General features: G+C 48.7%; 2 protein-coding genes across 8 annotated transcripts in view; one reads left to right on the forward strand and one right to left on the reverse strand.

The window, feature by feature from the left end:
* Window positions 1-12,699, reverse strand: part of TSC22D1 (TSC22 domain family member 1) — a 61,705-nt gene extending 49,006 nt beyond the window's left edge. For 3 of the 5 annotated variants that reach the window (XR_007244214.1, XR_007244215.1, XR_007244216.1), the window contains exon 1: window positions 10,192-12,699. Coding sequence is in view for 2 of the 5 variants with exons in the window: in XM_048492894.1 (XP_048348851.1) it covers window positions 10,192-12,269 (2,078 nt within the window). In the remaining 3 variants the exon portion in view is untranslated. The remainder of the gene's footprint in view (window positions 1-10,191) is intronic. The other 2 variants (XM_048492895.1, XM_048492894.1) reach the window with 2 other exon arrangements.
* A 10,263-nt stretch (window positions 12,700-22,962) lies between these two features.
* Window positions 22,963-27,256, forward strand: part of ST3GAL5 (ST3 beta-galactoside alpha-2,3-sialyltransferase 5) — a 30,161-nt gene continuing 25,867 nt past the window's right edge. The window contains exon 1 of one of the 3 annotated variants that reach the window (XM_048494398.1): window positions 22,963-23,087. The gene's annotated coding sequence lies outside the window, so the exon portion shown is untranslated. The other 2 variants (XM_048494400.1, XM_048494399.1) reach the window with 2 other exon arrangements.

Consider the following 27,256-nt stretch of genomic DNA (forward strand, 5'->3'; position numbering starts at 1 on the left):
AACTTTTCAGCCGCCCATGGAATTAATGCTGCAAAGATAGTCTAACTACCTACATTTATTTTTACGTTTCAAATGTACCAGTTATTGTTTCAGGAATTGAAAAAGTTTTGGAAGGAGAGAAAGAGTGAAATTGGGGGCAAGCAAGGGGAGAGATGCAAGACAGACAGAACAGAGGTGACTTCTCAGTTCCAAATATCATGCCACCAGGTTTAAATTGGTTATCAGCATGGTCAAATGAGAACAGAGTTTTGCATGGAAGCTCAATAAAACAAATTTCGCATGAACAACTCTAAGGGGTTGAGAAGGACAAGTGTTTCATTGTCTAGCACAAACTTATAAAAAGGCTTGAAGGAGGAGGAGGAGGAGGAGGAGGAGGAGGAGGAGGAGTAGTTTGGATTTATACCCCCCTTTCTCTCCTGTAAGGAGTCTCAAGGCGCCTTACAAACTCCTTTTCCCTTCCTCTCCACCCAGGAGACATCTTGTGAGGCAAGCGGGGCTGAGAGAGTTCTGAAGATCCAAATCTTGGGTTGTGTGGAGAATTAGATATAACAAGATACAACAAGACAATGTATAGGGGCGGGGGCTGTTCTCTGCCATCTGGATATCAATTCTAATTCTAGCTCATCCCCAGCCCCCATCTGGAAGTCGGCAACCCGAAAGCCCTTGGAGAAAATGTCTGCTTTGGAGAGAGGAATCTGCAGCAGTATCCCCTTCTTAGGTTCCTCCACCCCCCAAGCCCCACACCCCTCAGGCCCTGCCGCCTCCCAACCCCGAACTTTTGGATATTTCCTAACCTGTGGTTGACAACTCAATCTCCTTCCCACCCAACAGCCAACCTAACTTTGCCTGCTCCTTGGTCTTAAGCTTTACCTCTCTCCGTTAAGAAAACTGTGGCCCAGTTGTGTGATGCCAATCACTGGACCAGCCCCTCCTGCATGACAGGGAACCCTCAAGAACTTGTAGGGTGGCACCACACTTTCCCCTGACTCTCCCTCCCCCACACTATTTCCTCTTTCTCTTCCCCTGCCTCAATCTCTCCTCAGCCATTCACCAACCTAGCTTTTATCTGCTTCCTGTCTTCTGCTAAATTTATTTCTCTACTGCATTATTACCTCACCTTTCTTCTTGGTGGAGCTCAAAGCAAGCACATTATACTTCTCTCCTCCATTTTATCCCCACAACAATCCTGTGAGGTAGGTCAGGCTGACAGCACAAGATTGGTTCAAAACCACCCAGTGAGTTCCCACAGCAAGATGGGGATTTGAACCTGGGTCCCTCAGTCCCTACTCTGAAGTTCTAACCACTGCACCAACCTGTCTTTCACGGGGTGGCTGCTGCTGAGCAGTAGCAAGCAGTCAGGACTATTTGAGTCATGCAAGTCAGGTGATATGATGTCACCCGGATACTGCTGCCAGGCCTAGGTGAGACATGGAGATTTCCCAGAGTTACAAATGAACTCCAGACCACACAGATCTGTCCCCCTGCATAAAATGGCTGCTTTGGAGGGTGGAGTGCAGGGCATATCCTGCTGAGGGTCTGCAAACCCTGCCTTTCTCACACTCTACCACAAAATCTCTGTGGATTTCATAGGCTGGAGTGGGCAATCTTGGCCAGGTCTGGTCCCAAAAGCTAAAATTGGCTAGGAAAGGGCCCTGCCCCTTGCCCTGGTCTTTAGGGACAGAGCCAAGCCTGTATGGTTGCCTAGCAACCACCACCGGGGCAATCTAACTTACAGGGTCTCAGTTTATCGTTTTGCGATCTTTCAGAAATTCCTCCATCTATTTTTTGTAAAAGATTTCAGGAAACTTCAGGAAACTTTTTTCAGACTAGCAAAAAGATCTGTCTTGCACCTGTTCACAGCGCAGCAATAAAATTTAAGTATCCAAATATTTGGCTGACTTTGCTAATAGAAAACAAAACAAGGGGGGACCCTGAAGAAACTTGTGGGAGCAGCTATCCCATTCTTCCACTTCCTCCCTTCTCACCCTACTTCTCCCCTCTCACTCTTTCTCCCTCCTGCCACCCCTTCTCTCTCTCTCTCTCTCTCTCTCTTTTCTATCCCTGTCACTTCCTCTTTCTGTTCCCCTTGGAGAAATGGCTGCTTTGCAGGCTGCACTCTATGGCATGATATCCTTCCAAGGTATCTCACTTCTTCATATCCCACCTCCCAGGGTCCACCCCTCAAATCTCCAGGAATTTCCCAACTTGGAGCTGGCAACCCTATATCCTTCTTACACAACAGCCAGCCAAGTTACTTTTATCGGCCCCTCTGACTCAATTTTTAATCTCCTCTCCTCCCGACCCCCCCTTGTAGCCTCTGTATTGGAAAACTATAGACTTTTCCACAGTGGGGACCAACACAAATTACATTATTCTTCTCTCCTCCTTTTTATCTGCACAATAACCTTGTGAAGTAGGTTAAGCTGAAAACATGTGACTGGTTCAAAATCACCCACTGAGCTTCTTCAGCAAGATGAGGATTTGAACTTGAGTCTCCCAGACCCTACTCTGACGCTCATGGGGTGGGTGCTGCTGAACAGTAGCAAGCAGTTAGGCCTAGTTGAGTCATGCAAATCAGGTGGTATCAAGTCACCCAGATGCTGCACCTAGATCTATGTTGTCAGTCTCCAGGTGGGACCTAGAGGGCCATTTGAATTACAACTGAACTCCAGATGAAAGAGATCAGTTCACCTGGAGAAAATGGCTGCTCTGGAGGAGGGACTCTACGGCACTAGATTCAGCGGCGGCTTCCCCGCCCCACAAATCCTGCCCTCCACAAAATCTTCAGGAATTTCCCAAGCTGCAGCTGGCAACCCTAGCCAGGTCTGGTCCCAAGATGCCCCCTCACCCCCCACCAAAGGCCAAAAGGGGCCTAGAAAGTGTTCGGTCCCCCTCTCCAGCCTTCACTGACAAAAACGGAAGCCTAGAACAGTGATGGCGAACCTTTTCGAGACCAAGTGCCCAAACTGCAACCCAAAACCCACTTTTTTATTGCAAAGTGCCAACACGGCAATTTAACCTGAATACTGAGGTTTTAGTTTAGAAAAATGGTTGGCTCTGAGGCATGTATTACTCAGGAGTAAGCTTGGTGGTAGTCAGTGGCTTTGCTTTGAAGCAACGGTGCTACTCTTTGAACGGGTGAATCATGACCCTAGGAGGGTTTGCTCAGAAGCAAGCCCCATTGCCAGCAACTGAGCTTACTCCCAGGTAAAGGATCGTGCTTTAGTTCGTTGCATGAAAATCAGTGGGGTTTAACAGCGCATAAAAGGGTTACCTATGCTGCTTTTCCAAAACTAGTAATAATCGAGCCCAGCGGCCCAGGCCAGCCTAGATGTGTGGGGGTGGGTGGGGGTGACTCTGTGCGTGCCCACAGAAAGGACTCTGAGTGCCACCTCTGGCACCCGTGACATAGGTTCGCCACCACTGGCATAGAATATGTGGTTGCCTAGCGACAGCCACTGCTCGGAGCTACAAGTGCTCCTTTTTAAACATTTCCGGGTTAGTTAATTCCACACACACACCCCGTGTGTGTGTATATAAATATATATAGAAAGAGAGTTCAGGTTTTTCTGCAAACCTGGGGCCTTTTTGCAGAAAGATCCCTCTTGCCCAATCACAGCTCCAAGTATCCAAAAATTTAAGTATTCAAACATTTGGCTGACTCCTATTAGAATATAAGATGACAATGAGTGTAAATCTTCCTTCTCTGGCAGAGGAGAGCATTCTTTTACAAAACTAACAGGACATTGCAACTGATTTCTACAAAAGTGGCCCGGGAGTTTCCATCTGGCCATGTGCGTAAGTCGCCCAACAGTAAGTCCCCCTGAATTTAATGGGGCTTACTCCCAGGTTACTTTACTTTAATGATACTGCTCATATAGTCAGTTCAGCTCTGAACAGTCACTACTCCCAGGCTACATAGTACCTAGGCCTGCAGTGTCTCAGACCGAGGAACACCAAAGATCCGCATGCCTAAAAATGCTGGGGCCCGCACCGTCGCCTTCCCCGCACAAAACACTTGGCCTGTCTCTCAGCTCTCCCCTCAACTTTGTGCAATCTGTGACAGAAGGCACTATAACCGAATGACCTTCTGCAGCCAAAACCCCACTCCACCTCCGTGTTAGTTTTTCAGACACGGAGCTCTTTGCTCTTGGGAGATGCTTTTGGAATAAATTCTTTAACGGGAGGATTTAAACTCAACATTGTCCTCTCTCTTTTTAACAGCAGCTACATAGTGTTTATAACAAGTACAAATATTATACAATTCATATTTTTTTGGGGGGGGAGGGGGGAAGCAAACCCAAATGTAAAGAAGTTACAGGCAGACACAAATTTTCTGAAAGAAGCGTCCTTCACCAGAAAATACACATTGTATGGTGTATGAGCTTGGGTACAAATTATATATTTGCTAAACAAAAAAAAGCTATTTGGTCAGAAGATACAACATTTATCTCAGCTTGAGTGTAAAAAAACCACCTTTCAAGCATCCATTCGTTTAGCACAGGGGTAGGGAACCTGCGGCTCTCCAGATGTTCAGGAACTACAATTCCCATCAGCCCCTACCAGCATGGCCAATTGGCCATGCTGACAGAGGCTGATGGGAATTCGCTGGTCCCTGTTTATCTGGAAACGCGATTCCTAACCTATGGTTGGCGACAGCAAGCAGTGAAGACTGCAAAGGACATCCAGCCTCAGCCCGAAGGACTTTCCGCATGTTTGCGTACTCAGGACTGCAGTTTGGAACAGGCCAGGAAAACATCAGAGATCCAAATGTCTAGAAATGTTAGGGCCTGAACTGAGTAGCTTTCCCCACACACAAAGCAAATGCTCTGTCACTACGGTCTCTTTTTTTTTAGTCTGGAGAAGCAAAGGTTAAGAGGGGACATGATAGCTATGTTAAAATATTTGAAGGGATGTCATGTCAAAGAGTGAGAAGGCTTGTTTTCTGCTGCCTCAGAGGCTAGGACACGGAGTGATGGGTTCAAGGTGCAGGAAAAGAGATTCCACCTAAACATTAGGAAGAACTTCCTGACCATCAGGGTTGTTCAACAGTGGAATTCATTGTCTCAGAATGTAGTGGAGTCTCCTTCTTTGAAGATTTTTAAACAGAGGCTGGATGAACATACGGTATGTCGGGAGTGTTTTAATTGTGTTTTCCTGCATGGCAGAGGGTTGGACTTGATGGCCCTTGGGGTCTCTTCCAACTCTATGATCCTCCCCTCAACTCTCTACAATCAGTGACAAAAGGCACTTTTGCAACTTTTGCAGCCAAACAGGATTAGGGGACAGATACACTTGAAGGAGAAAGAGGGACAATGAAAGAAGGAAATGCAAAAAGTGGCAAAGGAAGGAGCAGAAAACAAGGGACTATAAAATAGGACGAAGGAGAAGACAAAGGAGGGGACTTGAAAACGGACATGGAAAGGGTCAACAGAGAAGGACACAGATGTCTAGAAATGCATCTTCTGGCATCACAGTGGAGATAACTGGGACTGTCCAATCCAGCATAAGAAGCACTTCTGCTTTTTAAGAAAATTGTTTGTGTTACCAACTACAATTCAGACTTGTTGGCTTGAAGCAAACTGACTGATAAGGAATTCAACAACTTTGGGAAGGAAGTGACAAAAACACCAAGCCAAAAGATGTGCCAGCAAAGAAGGTTTACATGGAAGTCTGCCATTTTCCTTCTCATGATCATTAAATATTGACATGAGAAATATTTAACCTATATTATGAACCAATCTACTGCAACCTCTTAGCTCCAATAGAATTGGAATAGTTCAAGAATTAGGTTATTCCAGTTTTGTTTTGAATACTGCTGTATCCCCAGTTCCTTTTACTCAAGCTAACTTTCCATGTAAACAGTGTCCTCCTGCAGAGTTGTACCATAATAAGCTCAATCAGCACAGCTGCAGAGATTTAACTACATCATTAAGTGTCCAAACCTTGCCACATGCAGAGAGAGCATCTCTTCCCGGAGAATAAATCCAAGGAAATGCACTGACGTGTCACTCTTAATTCTCCTTGTATCTCTCCTTACAAGAGATCGGTACTTTCTCAGTACTTCAGAAAAGTCTTGTATTCTAGCTCTCATTTCCCGAGACATGTGGAGATCAACAGGGTCGAGACATTATTTTGACTTCAAGGGGCGGGGAGTTTTGAGGGGCAGTAGGAGGTTCCCAGGTAGCCTGCAAAGGACTACACAAGGCTCAGCAACTCTTAGACACTGCCCCCATTTCCCCACATGTCCAAATGACAGCAACATGGCTTACTTTACCCTCTGCAATCCCACGACTGAAGATGCCACGAGTGGAATATTCCAGTACTGATCACTCAACTTCTGCTCCACAATTTGTACCATACAGGGTCAGTGAGATTAAAAAAAAAACACTGAAAAGAATAGAGAACTACCTGCAGAGTCTAACAAACCGGGAAGGTTTCAATAGTCTCATCTCTTGACCTTGACTGTTGTCTCGCAGTGGCAAAGTTTCTGGCTGAGTGTATTGTCGAAGGCTTTCACGGCCGGAATCACTTGGGTGCTGTGTGGTTTCCGGGCTGTATGGCCGTGTTCTAGCAGCATTCTCTCCTGACGTTTCGCCTGCATCTGTGGCTGGCATCTTCAGAGGATCATCTGATCCTCTGATCATCTGATCCTCTGAAGATGCCAGCCACAGATGCAGGCGAAACGTCAGGAGAGAATGCTGCTAGAACACGGCCATACAGCCCGGAAACCACACAGCACCCAAGTTTCTGGCTGAGGTTTGCAAACTGAACGTATGATCCAGTGTGAAGTTTTATCTAGTAATTTTAACTGTATTTATATTGTATGTTCTGTATGCCAATAAAGGCTTATTGAAATTCATCAATAGTCTCATCTCCCACTAATGAAACCCCCCACCAGAATTCACTGTCGCCAACGGCCAGCTGCGTAGGTTTGGCAATTTAATTCATCCACTCAAACCTCACAAGAACGGTTAGGTTTGGGTTCTGTTAAAATAAAGCCGGCACAGTGTAGTGGTCAAGGTGTTGGACTAGGATGTGGGAAACTCAGGTTCAAATCTCCACTCAGCACAGGAACTTGCCTGATGACCCTGAGCCAGTCACACGCTCTTGGCCTTGATTCCGGCAAGTATGTGGATGGGACGACCCTTTATCTATTTATTTGAATTCATATCCCCCCTCTCCCCACCTCAAGTAATGTCTTCTCTACCTGACCATGAGGTCTCCACAGTCTTAGGTTGGGATCCTTCACTCCACCTCCTGCCTAGTGCTTTCAACTGGAGATGCTGCCGGGGATTGAATCTGGGACTTTCCTTATGCCAAGCAGAGGCTCTTCCTCAAAGCCCGTGGTGGTGAACCTTTGGCACTCCAGATGTTATGGACTACAATTCCCATCAGCCCCTTCCAGGAACTGATGGGAATTGTAGTCCATAACATCTGGAGTGCCAAAGGTTCACCACCACTGCCTAAGCCGTGGCTCCGAAAAGTGGATCATGGGTGGCACAGGACTGAGATTTGGGGGGAGGGGCAATCTGACAAAGTTTATCGGGTGACCTCATCAAGCTAATTGTTCCAGTTCTTTGGGGGGAGGGGGAATAATTCTTGCATGCTGCCCTATGGGCTGTGGCAGAAGATCTAAGAACAGATCTGGAAGACACTATGGCCGAGTTCTTCATTGCTCCCCCACTAGTTAAGAACCCTGCGAGCCTTATCCTGTCCCAGTCAGGCCTCGCGGTTGCCCCAATTGATCGATCGTGGCCTAATCAGCTCATCTCTCGCCCTATTTGGATTTCTCCCATTCAGACAGTTTTATACTAGAGTAGCTGCCGTGCCTGAGATTCAGAATGTCGGCTCCTGCCGAATGCAGCTCTTGATACTGATAGCAAGAAACAATGAAATTCTGGAGCCTTTGTGCTGTCATTCCTGGACCACAAAATTATCACAAAGCTGCATAACTGTGCAGTCGCTCAAGCTTTCCACCACGTGCATTTGTTTTGAGTTTTTCCTCCCAACCACCCTGCCCCCTCCCACTTCCCTCTTCCAGCAGTTTGCCGTCCAACCTTTTTATCCTGCCCGACCCCCGATCTCCCTCCAGCATAGCTTCCCATGGTCCTCTGGCTCATTTCCCTACCTGCTGACCCCACAAACCAATCTAGACTGTACTTCATTAGTAAAAGCAGAGCCACAGCACAACCTCACGAGAGAGAAGGGCTGCAACAGGGCAAAGCACAACAACAGTAGAAGGCTCCACCAGCCTTTCGTTTGGCCTCTGGACTCTCCGCAGCAAGTCTGGCTAGCAAGTCCAGCAGCCACTCATCTGGGCCTCTAGCATCTGACCAGCAGAGCCACAGTGAGGTGAGATAAAAACACAGACTGCGCTGACTGCCCCCAAAATTGCTTTTCCTCAGCTGTACCTCTCATAAGAACATAAGAACAAGCCAGCTGGATCAGACCAGAGTCCATCTAGTCCAGCTCTCTGCTACTCACAGTGGCCCACCAGGTGCCTTTGGGAGCTCACGTGCAGGATGTGAGAGCAATGGCCTTCTGCGGCTGAGCACCTGGACTGTTAAGGCATTTGCAATCTCAGATCAAAGAGGATCAAGATTGGTAGCCATACATCGACTTCTCCTCCATAAATCTATCCAAGCCCCTTTTAAAGCTATCCAGGTTAGTGGCCATCACCACCTCCTGTGGCAGTATATTCCAAACACCAATCACATGTTGAGTGAAGAAGTGTTTCCTTTTATTAGTCCTAATTCTTCCCCCCAGCATTTTCAATGAATGCCCCCTGGTTCTAGTATTGTGAGAAATAACTCTCCAAGCACAACTCACGCTGGGTATTGAAGCCCAGGAGCAAAAGAGCTGGAAGGGGAAGAAACAGGGCAGGGTATAACACCGCCTGCCCTTACTCCCACTGGACTCCAAATTATACCCCAAGCCAGGGCTTTGCAAGGAAGCAGCAGTGAGCCAACTCTTACATGTTGCCCCAGAGGCTCAAACTGGTTGGCAGCAATGCAGGCAGATATGAATCAAGCTTGCGGTCCTGGGATTTCATCCTAAGGCACTGGCCAAGGTGTTTGTGAAGCCCAGGAGATCCCAAGGAGATCAGAGCAAGGAGAACGGGTCACATGTGGCACAAACAATGAATACCCCAGCCACGCTTTTGTATCTCTTAACCTGCTAGCCCAGAGAACGCAACGGGTGGTGTGGTCTGCTAGAAACAGGCTGTGTGGTTCTGGCTCAAGGCCAACAGCTTGGAGGAGACAGCTGAGAAGAAGAACACCACCACCACAGACTGGCTCTGGGAGAATCTGCCACATCAACTGAAGTACTTTCACTGTGATCACAAATGGGGGACAACCCCCCCCCCCCCGATCAATCCAACCACTTGTGAATTAGACAGCTGCAGCGTCCGTCCACGCGACAGAGAAACCCAGAAAGAGCAGAGAGGCATCCACAGAAATCACCCGTGGAACGGCAAGGTCACAGATAAAGCCGCTTCAATTACAGGATGTGAAAAAAGAAGATCTGAGTTACTACTACAAACCCATTTTCAATAGGCCCAAGATACCTTCCCTACTTCAAGGCGTGTTTCAGAAGAATTCCTTTCTCATAGAACAAATGCTCATTCTGAAAGTCTGAAGAAAAAAACAAGGAACCACCACTTTTCCAACCCCCCCTCCCTCCCCTGAAACTGGCATCCTAGGGAAGCAAGAAAGACAACGTGAAGAAAATAAAGGCCCAAGTTCGAACCAACCTTGAAAGACGGAAGTGTCAGAAGGCACACATGCCTGTTCACCCACCCACCCCACCCCCTGCCCATCATGAGTAGAGTGCATCTAATTGGAAAGCAAACGTTTCCATAGATTTCTGAACACACTTAGATTTGTTTGAACATGCAAGTCAAGTGACCGAAGCTGAGCGGACTTGGACCAGAAATGTGCTGCCTGCCTATGAAGCTTGTCCTGGCGCTCTGGGCAAGTGTTCCTCAAGAAGTGTGCATACTGCACATTTGACCAGAGAGCAGGCATTAGCCACCCCAGAAAAAATAGCCCCCTCCCTCTTCCATGCTCCTAATGTTTCTAGGAACTGTCTCTCTAGTTCACGGGTCTCTTCCTGAACCTTCCTGAACCCCCACCCCCCCCACCCCCCGCTCCCGGTGTACCATGAATCCTCTGAGGACGATCTTACCCGTCATCCTCCCCATCCATGAGCTGCGCAGTCAGCGGGAGGCCCTTCAGGGGAAAGAGGGAGGCTGCCATGCTGCCAGACCCATCCAAAAGGGCTGAGGGGATTCCGGCACTGGCAATGCCCACCAGGAAAGGGTCTGCGGAGCGCCTGGCTTCTTCACCTCGGCCGGCTGATGACTGAGCGAGAGCCCGTGCGGCAAACTGGGCAGCGTTCAGAGCAGAGTTCTGAGACATGGGCAAATGGATGCCCATGGCCGTCAATGAAGACTGGGGGAGCTTTTGAACCAAGCCCTCATTCTGCACACCTGAAGACAGCGCTACACTCTGTGAGGGTGCTAAGCCGACGGGAGGAAGAGCACAATGGCCAGAAATGGGCACAGCACCGATGGCGGCCCCAGGACTAACCGCAGGGCCCTGCTGACCAGCCACCCCTGGCACAAGGGACTCTCCCGGCTGCAACTGTGGCTGGGCTGGGAGCAGAGTCGTGTGCGAGGCCATCACCAGCGGCTGCGGGAGGTTGGACGTGCTGGCCTGCGACCCAGGCAGAATCACCCCTGTGGGAATGGACGAGCCAGCCTGGGAAGGGGCAGCATTTTGCGGCATCACTGGCGGGGCCATCGGATTGGCAACCAGCGTCTGTGGCACCGCAGGTGGCGCAGCACTCATCATTTGAACACCGGTACCAACTGCCATTTGGGCACATGCAACAGGTTGAGTGGGTGCCACGGGCAGGTGTGCCAGTCCGGAAGGCTGCCCGCTTGAGGGTGGAGCGGCGGGCAAAGGCGTCCCCGTTCCTACCACGGGAGCGCCAGGCTGCACAGAGGATACTGGAGCTGGAAGCATCTGCTGAGGATGGGCATAGTCAGTCGCAGGGAGAGGATTAGGGTTTGCTGCTGCTGCTTTGACATGGCCCGGTCCTCCGTAGGACAACTGTGGCAGCTGTGCTGCGACCGGCACGGGTGGCGCAGGCTGGACATAGGGTAGCTGCTGTGGTGGCACAGTGGCCTGTGAAGGGGGTGGCAGGACAGCGGAGGGCAGCTTTTGTGCTGTGTAGCCAGGGTCCGGGTGCAGCTGGGGCTGCGAGCCAGCCTGGTGCGCCTGGTCCGTGGGGAGCTGCGAGGCCAGGGCGCCCATGTCCCCGCTGCCGGCGCTCTCAGTGTAGTGGCTGAGGGTGCTGAGAACGCTGCTGACGGAGCTGCCACTGGTGCTGTCCCTCTCGGAGGCAGTGTTGTCAGGCGGGTGGTGCCCAGCCTTGCTGGGTGGCAGCGGGGCCCCAGCCTCCAGGCCCTCCTTGTCGTAGAACTCGGTGCAGGTCCAGCGGCCCTTGCGAAAGGGCTCTGAGCTCGAGTCTAGCTTGACCACGCGGAAGCGGGAGGCGCCGCCCGAGGCCACAGCTGGGCCACTGCCACCACTGGGGGTGGCGGGGCCGTTGCCAGGCGCGCCCCTGGTGGGCAGGGGGCCGGCGGCGGGTGGGGGCATGGCGGCGGCACGGTGGGGCTGGGCGAGGGGCTGGCGAGGGGCGGGGTGGGGGGCGCCGTTGAGGTGGGGGGCGGCGGGGGCGCGGGGCTGGTTGGGGGAGAGGGCGCCGGGGGTGTCGGCGTCGTGGCAGTTGCTGAGGGTCTCCTCGGAGGAGCTGCGCTCGGGGCCGCGGTCGGTGGCGCGCGAGAGGGAGGCGTCGAGCAGCTCGGAGGAGGAGAGGTCCTCGGTGTGCGACTCGTCCAGGTCGTCGTAGCTCTCGGTGTCCTCGGCCACGCTGTTGCTCGAGCTCAGGCTGGCAGACACTGGCGCGCCCCCTGGACCCCCACCCCCCGCCGCCGCCGCCGCCGTCACGCTCGTGATCTGGAAGCCGCTCTTCTTCTTCAGCTGCTGCTGCTGCTGGGCCGCCGCCGCCGCCGCCGCGACCCCCGAAGGACCCACCAGCGCCAGGCTCTGCGGGGGGGCGGCGGCGGGAAGCTGGGGCTCCTCCAGGCTGCCCCCGCCCGCCCGGGGGAGCAGGGCCGGGTGCGCCATCTTCCTGGCCGCGGCGGCGGCTGCAGCTGAGTCAGGCTGCTGCTGCTGCTGCTGCTGCTGCGGCTGCATGGGAGGCGGCGGGCGCGGGCCCGGCCAGCAGGAGGAGGAGAAGGAGGAGGAGGCCAGGCCAGGCCAGACGCGCGCGCCCCCGCCGCCGACGCCCCTGCCTGCCTGCCTGCCCGGCTCGCTCAGGCGCGCCCCGGGCCGGACCCAGCCGGCAGCGCCGCCCGCCCTTCTGGCGCCCCCCCGGCCATGCCCTTCCTGCGCCGCCCAGGGAAAGAAAGAGGGGGCTCCGCGGGGCCGCCTTTGCGCCGAGCGCCTCCCCGGGCTAGGTGCGGCGGGACGGCCCTGGTGCCACTCAGGCCGCTCTCTGCCCCTCTCTCTCGGCTGCCGGCTGCCCTGCGCCACGCACCGCTCTCCTCATCCCTCCCTCCCCCCGGGCGGGCGGGCGGGCGGTCGGGCAACGAATGGCGCTGGCAGCGCAAGCGCAGGAGCCGCACCGGCAGCCGGAAAGGGCCGAGCCCGGGGAGGAGCGCCCCTCGCCTCGCCTCTCCCCCGCCCGACGATGGCCCCGGAGGCCTCGATGGCGGCGGCAGAGAACGAGCGGGGAGGGGGAGGGGAGCCCCCCCCTCCAGAGGCGCTCAAGCGACAGGCAGGCCCTCAAATAGGTGCCTGGCAGCACCCGCGGCCGCCCTCCCAAACCCCCGCTTCACGGGCCTCCCTCCTCGGCGGCGGCCTTCACGCAACCCTAGGGAGGAGGCTGCGGGGACCCCCGTCCCACAGAGGCTGCGCTTCCCTGCCCCGAGCCCCACTCACTAGCCCTCCAGCGGGGGGCCCAGGGACTCAGTCTGTGGCTCCCCCAGCTTGAAAGGGGAAGTCAGCCCTGCAAGGTGGGACACTCGCCAGTCGACTGCCCAAGACAGTAGGTGGCTGTAGCCAATGAAGTCGAGGTCTTGGGTCCTGGCAGAAGCTCACCACCCCTGGGACACCACCCAGTAGCATTAATAGGGTTTGTTCAAGCAGTGCACAAAGGGGTATAAAATAAAAGCAGTGAACCACAAGGATGAAATAATCAGAGCTAAATATCTAAGTGACGGACGGCCCTTGCACAAGCATGGGTGTGCTATTCTAGACGTCATCAGACCAGACTGAGTCCGAACAGAGCTTCAGAGGCCGAGGCAGGTGTTCTGGCCTGCAAGGCCCACCCGGTCAGAAACTGAGAGGTGACCCAAAGGCCAATGCAATCCAAACTAGAAGGAAAGGTTTCCTTTGTACCAAACTGTCTGTTCTGGCATGACTGTAGTTGACCTATAAAATGGGACCTTAACCAATCTAGTATGATGCTAACTGACCCTAAGTGGTCAGGTGTGTGGCTAGCTCTGCAGCTGTACAGGCCTAAATTGAAACAGGTATCCGCCTCCCACCCAAATGTCCCTCTGCTCAGGAGACAGCAGCTAGTGGCAGAATTCCCACCCCAAGTTCTTGGCCTTGATCCCACTGCCTCCTTGGGGACTTCACCCGGCCTTATCTTGTCCCCTGAAACTGCAGTCAGCGTGACCTCAGGTTCTAAGAGAGAGAAACGGGCATGATTTTGGTGAATCTCAAACCTGGACCCAAGTTTCTGAAAAGACAAGGAGGCTGATGGGGAAGCCACAGGCTCCCTTCGGGATTTTGACACAGCACATGGAGACTTGTGGCTGCTGCAGGAGGTGGAGCCAGCCTTGACGTGTCAGGGAGTGGGGTTATACATAACTTTAATAGCCACTCTTCAGCATTTCAGACAGAGGCTCTGCTTAACAGTGAGCCTTTTTAAATAAACATGTTGTACATTTTCTTGTTTACCCACAGCTTACTTTCAGTCACGCAGAGAAGAGCTCATGCCATGGTGACACCTGTTGCCAATTAGTTCTGCATGGGGCAGTCAGAGCCTTTTTTGGTCGAACATCCACATGGCCATGCCCACTGAAAACACTTGGCAGGCCCCAGGAACACTTGAAGCAGGTGCCCATGGTGCCACAGTGGAGATCCCTGCTCTGACCCCCCTCGTCATCTGTTGTAACTGCCCAATCACTGGACGTAGAGAATCATTCCTACGTAGAGACTATGCTCAACTCCTCCTCCTCCTTTCCCTGCTGGGATTAACAGCCCCAGTGTGGTAACGTAACCAAGCTGATCTGAGTTTGGTACCAGAAACTCCTGGAAAAGCAAAATGGAGTTTTATGGAAAGAAGTTGGGTAAGGGATTTTAAAACAAAGCATTCAGATGGGGTGGCAGCAGCGGGCACACAAACAATAAAACTGTCTATCTCCTCACTGGAGTTTGAGCACAGGGTAGCTGGTCCTGGAGGCAAAATAGTTTCCAGAGTTTAATATGTCTTTCTGACATCAAGGAGGGGTGGGGGAATAAGGATGAAATGATGTTCTCCACAATAGCCACACTTATGGAGAAAGCTGGTCCCAACCTCCTGGTCTTTACAGACAAGCATAGATCTATCTGCATGGAACTTTCCTGACTTCCCCCCCCCCCCGCCCCCTTCCCCTTACAGAAGTCTCACCCAATTCATGATTGAATTTAGCCACCTAACAAGGCTGGTGGGGATCAAAGCAGAAAAAAAAGCTTTTGCATGAAAAAATGACTACGGTGGATTCTTCCTTGACATCCCTCTTCCATTATTTTCTGCAGAACGGTGAGAAAAGTAATGGTCTTTATTTCCATTGTATCTGAGGAAGTGAGCTCTGACTCACAAAAGTGGAATAAATGGCATTAGTTGTTAAGGTGCCGCTCGACTTCGTTTCACATCTGGCATCGTGTCCTGGGCTTTTGATTGTCTGGATTAATATGTTTATATTTTTGAAATTTTAAAAATTGGAAACAGACTTCAGCAGTACATTTTGGAAAAGTGGTGGTGTGTGTACAGTCCTATAAGGGCTAGAGAGCACACCACTCTAGACGCAGCAAGATAGTCATAATGGATGCAGAGTGTCTCTTGGCTCTCCCCTACTTGTTTGGGGACCTTAGAGGGCTCTGGTCCTGGAAGGAAGAGAAGGCCCCTGCCATTCAGATGCCACCCATGGAACCGCTGCTGGGGCAGAGCAGCACCCAGCTCGTCTCTGCTTCTGATATGCCCATGGGGGAGATTCGGCTCAGGGGAAGAATTCTTTGTGTTTGCATGCAAAATGTTGTCGTCACAGCTGACGTATGGCAACTCTGTAGGGTTTTCAAGGCAAGACAGGTTCAGAAATAGTTCACCGTTTCCTGCCTCTATGTAGCCACCCTGGACTTCTGTCAAACTCTCCATTCACACAATAACGCTTGATGGGTTCAAGGATTTTATTGAGGACATGAGAGTAACAGCAAAAGACAGTTCTGGCGAAAGGATGCTGTGAAGAGTTCAGGAACATTCTGAAAGTGTCAGTTGGAGGATGGGGCTCAGAACACAGGAAGGGCAGTTAGGAGTGAGGGTTTAACTGAAGCCGTGAAGCCCGGATTTCGCTTTTTTTTTTCCTGAGGGTTTTTTCTTTTGTTATTACGTTAAGAGCAACTTGTAAGCTTGCCTTCGTTATATGTAATAAGCTACAACAAAAAAAGAAGAAGTTTCTATGAGGGTAGTGAATTAATAATCAATTCAAGTAAAAGGGGACTGTATGGAGTCTTCCTTGACATGAGGTGGCAGCGGTGGGATCTTGAAACACACTCAGTGAGCATTTTGTTGGCTTGAAGCAAAGAGTGTAGAATTTGCTCCTAGTAATGTTCATTAAACCACAGATTTCAGTTGAATGTGCAGATGGAGCCCGAACCGAAGTAGTGAAACTCTCGATCCTAAAAAAAGGTGAATGAAGTCCAGGTCACACTGGAAGAGCCCACAATAAGCGCACCATTTTTCTCCAGCTGAGCCAGAATCAAGCAGCAGAGTGGTAGCTCAAGAGTTTGGGAGCCACGCGGGACAGCTGTTGAATGGCTTAAAGGAGTTGAGAGACATGGATTGAGAATGACCAAGAAAGGTCACCTGTAGTACACCCCAGAGGACTACCCAGAGTTAATACGCAACCAGGCGGGATAGTATAGGATACAGGCGATTCCTCAGTACCAAATCCAGCACTGAGGGATGGGATGAGGATGCTGCAAGCGTTTATGCACAAGAAACCACCATGAACTTGCTGATGCAGGATAGACAGAGGGATTCGGCTGCAGCTTGGCGGAAGAGACAGTTCCCAGTAATATCAGCAGGGTGAGTCAGTGGAAAGTTTTGAAAAAACTTTGTTTGAAGCTGCCTTGAGAGAAAATGAGAGTTCCCAGAAGAGCAGTCAGTGAGGGCGTTATGGCTCTTGCGTTGCTGGAGATTTAGGCTCAGTTATTAGGTGAACTTACACTTGGGGAAGAAGCCACCTATGAAAATTTATTTTAAAAAGGCAGGCCTTAGCCAGATTTGGAAAAATCCGGAGATCCAGTTGAGAGAGAAAGAACTGAGGGGAGCTTTCCCTAAGAGAGGAAAGAGGAGAGCTATGTTGCTTTATGTGAAACCGATTGGAAACTTATAGTTCAGCAATGGTATAGAGCTGCAAAGGTTCAGTCCATAGAAGACTTCCTCTTGCAACTTGATAGCAAGAGAGCAATTTTTTCACACACTCCCGAAGAAATCTCAGCTCTTGTTCAAGCTAAAAAAAGGGCTTAGATTTATCTGGCTATGGCTGCTTTCGCATGAACAGATGGCCGCCATAAAAGCAAGGAAAGAAAACGGCAGCGTTTTGTATCAGAGAAGAGAGAATTATTTAAAAAACCAACCCGAGAAGTATTGAGTTTACGGGTAAAGATGGAGAAAAAAGTTTGCTGCAGAGAAAGGACTTCTTTCAAGGCCCAGTAAACCGCATTTGAGATCTGTACACCAAGTAATTATAATCCTTTTTTTATTATGTGGAGAGGGTCACTTCCAAATCACACAATGTGCAAGAAATGGGAGAGAGAAACAAAGAGTGCAACATGTTGGAAATGTCGGGTTTTGAATTGCAAAATGAAGATTGGGAGGAGATTAATGATGATTCACCAGGTAGTTCCTGCTTTGTTCCAGTGAAGGAGAAGAGCCGGGTCATCAGTGGTGATGAAGGACTCTACTAAGTCCTATGGAGAAACTCTAAGCTGACAACTAAGAGATATGCTGGTGATGAGGACACTGTTAAAATCCACTGAACAAGAACCAAGAGTGAGAATGGGAGAGTTACAGCTGGGTTGATGTAAATGAGTGTGATATCTGAGGAACAGAGACGGTGGTTGGAGATCTCAGGGCTATGGAAAGTGTTACTTGAGGGGAAGTTGTGGGTGGAAAGGTTCTGTTGACACAGGGCAGATATAAGTTCTATCAACAGAAAGTTGTTAAAAAAAAAAAAAAAAACAAATAAGTCATCAGTTGGTGGGAAGGATGCAGGTTACCCCATATGAAGGACCCCTATGTACTTATATAGATTTAGTACTGATTCATATCAGACTCCCAGAATTTAAAAGGACATATATGCCATTGTACTACGATGTTTTACCTGATATGCCTTTTATAATTAGGAGCAGATGTGTTGTACCAATCTAGACAAATGAGCATAGTAGTTACTAGGTCAAAGGCTAAAACAAGCACTGAGAAAAGAGAGAAACAGAAGGCTCAAAGGGAAATTAGAAGATGTACATGAAAAGTTTCCAACTAGGATTCCTAAAGCTGAAAAAAAAACTTAGAAGTCAAATATAGGTGAGCAAAAAGAAAAAAGTGGGGTGGAAGTGGGAGTTGACAGCAAAAGCTGGAGTTAACTAAGTCACAATTGGAGGGAAAAAGAAAGATGAGTCATTAAGCACTCCCTGAATCCCAATATAGGTTGAAACTTTCCATTTTGGATAAAAAAAGAAAATGTATGTCATGAAAGGTCTGAGCAGTTGTAAAACTGAACAAAAGATCATGTACTACTTTAAAAGAGTTATGTGAAAAGGCAGAGGTTGCTTTCTGGAGAAGTATCTAGAAAATCCTGAGAGATTTATATGGCAATCTGGCTTATTGTATGCGCCAAAATGGAGGCAGGGCTTTTTTCTGAGAAAGGGAAAATAACCTTACAGTTAGTAATTCAAGAGAAGTACAGGAAGAATTTTAGAACTGTCATAGTGTCCATTGGCTGGACACCTAGGGTAGAAAAGGACTATGGAAAAAATTAAAGGCAGTTTTGGCCAGGGTTGACTAAAAGCAGTTAAAGTTTTTGCAAGACATGTGATGTGTATGTCCAGCGGGTTGGAGCACGCTACTGATAAGAACTAGGTGTGAACTCTGACCCTACCAGTAATTGATTAGACCCTTTGCAAGGTCCTGGTCAGTTTGGACATTTTAGGTCCTTTACCTAAAAGTAGTTAGGAAAACAGTATATTGTAGTTATAGTTGACCATGCAACCAGATTTCCTTGTGTGCCTTTTGTGTGAGAAACATTACATCTGTGTCAGTAGCTAAGGCCTTAATGGAATTTGTGTCCACATATGGTGTGATAGAAGTACTAATGACTGATCAAGCCCCTAATTTGATGTCACAGGTATTAGAAAATTTTCTGTGGGTTGAAAACAAAGGGTTCAGCATGCCCCTGTAGTGGTATAACCTCAGTCAAATGGTTTTGAGTGGAGAGACCATTCAGAACTCACGGACAATTGTTGAAGTCTTATGTACTAAAGCATTCAAATTCTACATGGGATCAAGCGGTACCATATTTGTGATTTGCTCCTCCATTGATTCAGTCACACAAGAAAGCCTAGGATTTAGTCCAAATCAGTTATTGTTTTGGTAGAGATATCAAGGTCCTTTGGGCTTAGCTAGAAATCAAGTGGGAAGGCTTACTGACAACTCTTGTCCCAAGGATGTAAATGCATATTTCTGTGAGCTGCAGAAGAGCTCTGCAGGAAATGCAAGGACAGCTGCAGCAGGAATTTGAAGCAGGCTCAGCAAAACAAAAGACCTACTTTGATGTTAAGGCTAGACCCAGCAGCTTTGCAGTGGGTAATAAAGTTTTATTACTGTCAGTGGATAAGCCTGTTAAAGTTGGATGTGGCCAGAAGGGACCTTATGTGGTAATACAGGTTTGTAGCCCAATTATGTAATTCAAGAAGATGATGGGTGGGCAGAGAACTGTGCATGCGAATGAGTTTGAAACACGTTATTGTGAGAGATCTGTAATGACTTTTTTCCAGTACAAGTTGACACTAAGCATGAATGAGTTTGTGGAATGGGATTTTTTAGAGTGTTCTGATGTAATTAAAGTTCGAATTTCAGATGGTTTATCAGAAAGGGCTTAATGTAAGCAAGTTAGATTTGTTAATGACTTTGAATTGTTGTTTACTGAACAGCCGGTCTCTGACTGCACCTGAGTCTCCACCACGTGACACTGGAAGTGCCATACCTATTAAAACCACACCATACCTATTAACAATCGTATGAAAGAAGTTGTGGAGAAGAGGTTAAACAAATGTTGAAGTGGGATATTATTGAGCCTAGTAACAGTGCGTAGGAGCACCCATAGTACTAATGAAGAAAAAGCAAGTGTCTGAGGGTGACCCTCCTGAATTCAGACTGTGTGTGTGGAGCTTTTAGAAAGTTAATCTACTGACAACTCTTGATCCTTATCCCACACCCGTTTAGGAGGAATTGGTGGAAAAGATTAGCTAGTGCTAAGTTTATAGCACCTTGGACTGTTCAAAGGGAAATTGGCAAATTCCACTAACTAAAAAAAGAAGCCTCTGGAGAAAACAGCCTTTGTATGTCTTGGGCTTGGGCATTTTCAGATTTGCAAGCAGAATGCCTTTTTAGGTTCATGAGCTTCAGAAACCTTCCAGAGGAGGTTGATTGATAAGAGTTCTTACTGGAGTTAGATTATGCCTTTGGTTATCAGGATGATATAGCCATCATGTCTGATTCCTGGGAGACCCATTTGAGCAACATATCTGAATGGTTTTTCAAGGCAAGACAGGTTCAGGAAGCTGGGTTAACCGTTTGAGACCTGATAAGTGTCAATTTGGATGGAAGGAGGTGATATACCTTGGTCACTGTGTCGGCTTAGCGGTCCAAATTAAGCCTCTTGAAGCTAAGGTTGCCAGTATTAGAATTGGCCTATTCCAACCACAAAAAAGGATATTCAGTGCTTTTAGGATTAGTTGGGTTTTATAGAAAGTTCATACCTCCAACTAAGTGAACTAGCTACACCATTATCAGACTTATGTAAAAGCGAGAAACTCCATTTAAGTTGTTTTGGGCGATAGATGTCAGAAACTGCTTTGTGAGGGTAAAGGGCTGTTGTAAATGCTCCCAGTATTAGTTGCTCCTGATTTTTAACAAACCATTTGAAGTGTATACTGATGCTTCAGAGCGAGGTTTAGGTGCTACATTAGTTCCAGAAAGGCGAAGACCAATTGATGCATCAATAGTTTTTTTTTTTTTTCCTTAAAGTAAAAGCTGTTACCCTAGAGAATGTGCATACTCAACGTCGAGAAGGAATGCCTGCGCCATTTTGTGAGCACTCAAAAAATCACATCCTTACCTAATAGAGTCTAAGTTTATTGTAAGACATGACCATAATCCTTTGGCCTTTTTTGAGCAAGATGAAAAAGCAACAGTAACAAATATTTTGAGATGGTCCTTGGCCTACAAGATTATGAATTTGAGATTAGGCATGTAAGGTAAGGACAATATTATTGCTGATGCACTAAATTAAGTCAGAATTGTGGTTAATTATATATAATTGCCTGTATGATATGATTGGATCTAACTGAAATTTTGAGACGTTTAGCCCCTAAATTTCAGCTGAAAGAACATGTAGAGTTCAGGAACATTCTGGCAAAGTGTCAGTTGGAGGGATGGGGCTCAGAACACAGGAAGGGCAGTTAGGAGTGAGGGTTTAACTGAAGCGGAAGCCCAGTTCGTTTTTTTTCCCTGAGGTTTTTTCTTTTGTTAATTCGTTAGAGCAACTTGTAAGCTTGCCTGTTATATGTAATAAACTACAAAAAAGAAGAAGTTTCTATGAGTGTATTGAATCAATAAGCAATTCAAGTAGAAGGGGACTGTGGAGTCTTCCTTGACAGATGCCAATAATATGTTGTAGCAAATCCTGCCCCCCCCCACCATGTGAACCAAGACAGTAGAAAGAGTCCAGTCTGAGAGCTCATCCCAGCCGCAGAGCTCCAAGGCCAGGGAAGCAGATAAGCAGCACCTGCAAAAGCTCTCCCCAGCAGCTCCCCCTCCCAGCAAACGGCATCCTGACATTTCCGCCTCCCCTAGGCCCCTCCCCCCCGGTTTGCTTGGACAGGCACGATGAAAAACCTTGATGAGACGGGAGGCTCTGATGTCATTGGCATCCACCCACTCATTCTGTCCAGGTAAATATCCTTTCCAGGACACCAGATATTGCAAGTGGTTATGATAGAGGCGAGAGTCCAGCACTTCCTGCAACTCAAAATGCTTGGCACCATCAACCAGAACTGGAGGGGGTGGAGATGGTGCTGGATGCCAGACATCGGGGGAGGTGACCTTCTTGAGCAAACTGCAATGGAAAACAGGATGAATTTTACGCAAAGCTTTAGGCAGGTCAAGTTGGGCAGTCACCTCATTAATCATACGAGCGACTCTGAAAGGACCAATATATTTATGTCCCAACTTGTTGAACTTATGTATGTCTCTGAGATTTTTTTGCGGACAGGTAGACCATATCTCCTGTCGCCAAGGCAAGAGGGCGGCGATGCTTGTCAGCCTGTTTCTTTTGCGAATCCTTAGCTTTCTGGAATGCTTGGAGAATGGGATCCCAGCCATCCATTATGTGCTGGATCCACTCCTGCAGTTCAGGGGGGTCGACAGCAGGCTGACCCAGAAAGGGGAGAGGGTTTTGCAGATCCCCCAGAATTTTTGCCTGTACTGCTGTGCATGTCATTATTGTAAGCATACTCCGCATATGGCAACAGGTCTGCCCAATTGTCCAGGTGGTAGTTACTATAGCATCTGAGGTACTGTTCAAATGTTTGATTTGTGCGTTCCAACTGGCCGTTGGATTGGGCATGATACATGGAAGATAAAGCTTGCTCCACCTTCAGGAGCCGTAGGAATGCCCTCCAGAACTTGGGAGACAAACTGACTGCCCCTGTCCAAAACGATCTTATCAGGAGCGGAATGTAGACAATAAATGTGCTGGATGAACATTTTTGCCAGCTTGGTGGCACTCAGAATAGACGAACAGGGAATAAAATGCGACTGCTTAGAAAATAAATCTACTACCAAATGCCTGTTCCCAACCCTTTTCTGGTTCTGAAGGCATTTTGGCCCAGAATGAGGTAAGAGGGGCAGGTTGGCTCTGTGTTTTTTGTTCTCGATTGCAGTTCTGGATGCCACTGTTTGTTGCGGCTGTCGTTCATTTAATGCCTGTTCCGGCTTTTACCTGTCACATTTTGTAGCCATGATATTGAGTTTGGAATGCATTTCAATCAACCACCCGACCCCACCCCGTGTGCTGCCGTGCCGTTTGTGTTCCCCTTCCCGGAGTGCAGCGGGGGGGGGGGGCCTGCCTCCCCTCCCACTGGGCCGCCCAATCTCCCTTCCCCGGATGAGCCTCTCTGGGCCGGAGCAGCCTTGCTCTCTTGTCTGTTGTCTGGGCGCCGCTGAGCAAGTTGACGGCGCCCCAGTGAGCGTTCGAAGCCTCGCGGACGCCCCCCAGCGGCTTTCCAGGGCCGCAAAGGCAGCGCGAGGGGGAGGGGGGGCGAAGGGCCGGCGGGGGCGGGGCCAGGCGGCGCGTCACGTGAGGGCTGAGGTCGTTCCGCCGCCATTGGCTGGCCCGCTCGGCCCGCCTGTCCTGCTGGCCGCCTCTTGACCTGCACCTCAGAAGAAACTGGATCCCCGGGCAGGTGAGTGGCTGCGTCTGCGGGCGAGCGAGCGAGCGAGCGAGGGAAAGGCCGAAGCCCAGCGGAGCCCGAGCGGGGGTGGCCGCATGCCTGCCTTCCGCCGCCGGAGCCTGCTTGTAAGGGGAAGGCGAGGCGGCTTCGCGGTGCGGTTTTGCGTTCGCGCGTGTGTGTGTGTGGGGGGGGGGGGGGGGTCGTAGGACACCATGGGAAGGAAGACACACACACCCCTCGCCCAGTGGCCGCGGCGGCCAGGAATGCTGGCGGCAGTCCGGGAAGAAAGGAGGAAAACCTCTGGCGCTTGGAAAAGGGAAGCCGGAGAACTGCTCTGTCTCATTTAATGGGAAGATACTTGTCGCCGCTTTCATGACATAAAATGTAGAATTTATTCCCCCCCCCCCCTTTTCAAAGCTGGAATTTGTCTTTGGAAAGGGAGGGGCAGCAAGGTGCTTGGGAAGACGGGGAGAGCTGATCTCCATAGGAACCCCCGCCTTTGCAAAACTGGGTCTCATTTTCGCAAGAGTTGGGGGAGGAGTGTGGGAGTTGTAGTTCCTTTCGTCCTTCTGTGTGTGAGAAATGGCGCCTTCTGGACTACATTTCCCAGACTACTTCACTTTAAGAAATGATCCATCGCCAGTCTGGCTTGCCTTTTACGTTATGGTGGGCTTATGACATTTAAAAGTACAACTGCTTTTTGTTTTCAACAAGCAAAGTTGTGAATACAGTGTAGCTACTATCTGAGGGACAGCTGCCAGAAGCTGCACTTGTGCTAATTTTTGCCATCTCATAGGAGAAAATAAAATAAAAAAATGTTCTACTACAAAAGTAATCAAATTAAAGTTAATAATTTAAAATATGTGTGTATAGAAATGACTGTTTTCTGAAGTTCAAGGCTGTATTTCATGAGAACTTCAATGCAATACTATCTAAAACCTTCTCTTAAAAAGCATTTCATAGTACTAAACAGAAGCTGATTCATAGGAGTATTTTAGGTCTCCCAATTCTGTCAGGAAAATTGAAAATCAACTCATGGTGGGTGGAAGAATAGAAAAAAAACCCTGCTTTTTTCAACCATTTTTTTTTAAGGTCTTCACATCTCTAGTGAGAAGAAGACAGTTTTTCAAGTATGTGGGTCACAGGTCGTGAAGAACTTTTCAGATAAGAAGCACTGGGAATAATTTAATGTCCAATGTGGGGACCTCAGAAGAGACATACTATGTTTCTACTGGTTACTCTGAGTTACTACTGGTTCTACTGGTTACTCTGGTTACTATGTTTCTACTGGTTACTCTGGAGACCGAAAGAAAAAAGAAAAGCAGCAGCCAGATTGTAAATGCACTGAAGTTTTCATATTGCTTTCAGGGGGAGTCATGTGTAGAGCATACTGAAGTAACAACTACAGTGGGGTTAGAAATTTCCAAAATAATAGAAGCAGATCATGTAATTTTAAGGCACAGGTGCCCTTTGTGACTCTTGCTATGCAGCCCCAATAGTACTGCCAGCCTATAGGCCTCGGTTATTGCCAGTAAAAAGTAGAAGGAGGGGCAGAACTTTTTTCAGGCCTGTTTCAACCTTTTGGGGAGGACTAAGGACATGGCCTATCAGCAACCAATGAGCAACTTGCTACCATGCAGCTGACCCCGACAGCTGCTCCTCACTGCTTAATTGCTGCTGCCAGCAATAGTATCAGAGTAGGATCTGGGAGATGCAGTTTTGAGACCCCACACTGCCATGGAACATAAGAACGAGCCTGCTGGATCAGACCAGAGTCCATCTAGTCCAGCACTCTGCTACTCACAGTGGCCCACCAGGTGCCTTTGGGAGCTCACGTGCAGGATGTGAAAGCAATGGCCTTCTGCTGCTGCTGCTCCTGAGCACCTAGTCTGCTAAGGCATTTGCAATCTGAGATCAAGGAGGATCAAGATTGGTAGCCATAGACCGACTTCTCCTCCATAAATCTGTCCAAGCCCTTTTTAAAGCTATTCAGGTTAGTGGCCATCACCACCTCCTGTGGCAGCATATTCCAAACTCATTGGGTGACATGCTGATAAGGTTTACATATCTCACAGGGTTATTAGGATGGAATGAAAGAAAGAATGATTTGAGCTTCTTTGGGTCTCTATTAGAGAGAAGGCATTGGTATAACTTAAGAAAATGAACAATATAGCCAAAGATTTGTGTGTGGGGGGGGGGGGGAGGCGTGGTAGCACAGTTAAATGTTCAGTTAGTTTATGCATGGGAAGCAGAGAAGAGCTCAGGGGATGGTGATAATGTGGGTGTTGCCAGGAGGAGAGAAAGAAGACATAGTGTATGGAAGGTGCCAACCTTCCACTGCAGGTGGAAATGAGGTGCCCCCTTCAAGAGCTTTCAGGTTTTCTCCCACAGAACTGGATTCAGTGGCTGGCACTGCACTACTTGTTCATAATTTTCCCGGAGCGAGGCTGGTGGATAGGTGAAGGAAGGAAAGTTGTAGACAGGGGTGCTGCTGTTAAAAGTAGGTAGGCTGGTACATGAGGTAGGAGGAGAGGCTGTGGGTGCTTCCAGAGTAGGGAAAGAAAAATAGCAGCAAGGGGAAAATGAGATTCTCCCCCCTGCCCCCCATCTTGGCCAGTCTCTCGCTTCTAATGTCAGATTCTGAATTTGGTCTAAAAAGCAGGTGAAAGCAGCTATAGAGCAGAGCTGTATAGAGTTCTGAAAATAGGAAAAGGGCATTTACAAATCCTGAAACTTAAAACGGAGGTATGTCACCACGGTGGCGAAGCTGCTTGAGGGGACATCCGGGGGGACACTTGACCAGTAGCACCCGTGGGAGTCAGGTGGAAGGCATGAAGCCATCCCAAGCGCCTCCCCTCCCCTGCTACCTGATCTCCGAGCCGTTCTCCCCTTCTCCTTGCCTGTTCCGTTGTAGGTTGCTTCCTCCCCCCTCCTTGCCTGCTTGTCTTGATAAGCTGGAGGCTGCTCTCCCTCACTCTCATTCACTTTCAGTTTGATTTTGCTTCAGGAGAGGGAGAGGGAGGGAGGAGAGGAAGTGAAAAAAAACTGGGATAGAGCCAGGCAGGCCAGGAGAGTGGAGAAAGAGATCATACATACCCTTCTGAAACTTGCATTGGTAAGTTTTAAGAAATAGAAATGAAAGGTGTTCTTTTAGTTTCTTTCCAGTTTTACAGGGGGGGGGGCTTCACTAGGGGGAGCTAATAAAAAGCAAAAGCTAGTTTGTGGCTTTTTTGCCTGTTTTCTTCAACATAAGCACAGTATTATATCTGTAAATTGCATTTGTATATGAGATCTTTAGTGCATTGAATATGAAAATAATCCTTCATAGGTAGCGTGGTTTAGCACTACTAAAGGCTACGTTATACAAACAGCACACAAGCAGCATAATTTGCATAGCTTGATTCCACTTGAAAAAGGTCTATCTTTTAAAACCTTCCAGTCTTCCCCTTGCTATTTTAGTTGCCTGTGGCTATTTTTGTTTTTTTAGTATGGATTTTTGGCATATAATTTTTATAATGTCGTGCATCTCTCTCAAAGTAACTGCAAAATGTGGTTTTCACTACCACCAGATAGTGGAATGAATAGTTAATAAGGGTTCCAGCCTCCAGGTGGTGGCTATAGATCTCCTGGAATTACAAATGATTTCCAGGTACAGAGATCAGTTCACCAGGAGAAAATAGCAACTTTGTATGGTAAAGATTACTGCATTGCACTCCAATGAAATCTGTTCTCTCTCTGAACCCCCCCCCTTCCTCAGGTTTCATCTTGAGAAATCTCCCAGGTATTTCCCAATCTGGAGCGAAGACAACCCTAGTTCTGCACAATGTTGCATGTTTTAATAATAGCTATATCTTCAGTGTTTGTGATGTCCTAAATTGCTAAAACAAAGGAGCCTAGAAGATGGGGCAAGAGGGACACAAACACATAGCTATGCATCTGGGATTGTAGAGAGTGATGTGTTGGAATGCTTGGAGTAAACTCTACAGTAAACTCTCTAGGGGTTCAACAAAAAAAGAGCATAGAGGCCAGAAGTCTGATGTTGCCTCTTGGCACTGATAGCCTTCAGAAGGTTTAATGCCCCTGAATGTGGAGAGTTTTGCACAGTTTCAGGCACTCCAAGACAGGCCATTTTTCAAGAGCAAGAGTCAAGAAAGTAGATTCTGAGTTTGTGCCCAGCATTA

The sequence above is a fragment of the Sphaerodactylus townsendi genome, linkage group LG04 (genome assembly GCF_021028975.2).
Source record: "Sphaerodactylus townsendi isolate TG3544 linkage group LG04, MPM_Stown_v2.3, whole genome shotgun sequence".
NCBI lineage: Eukaryota > Metazoa > Chordata > Lepidosauria > Squamata > Sphaerodactylidae > Sphaerodactylus > Sphaerodactylus townsendi.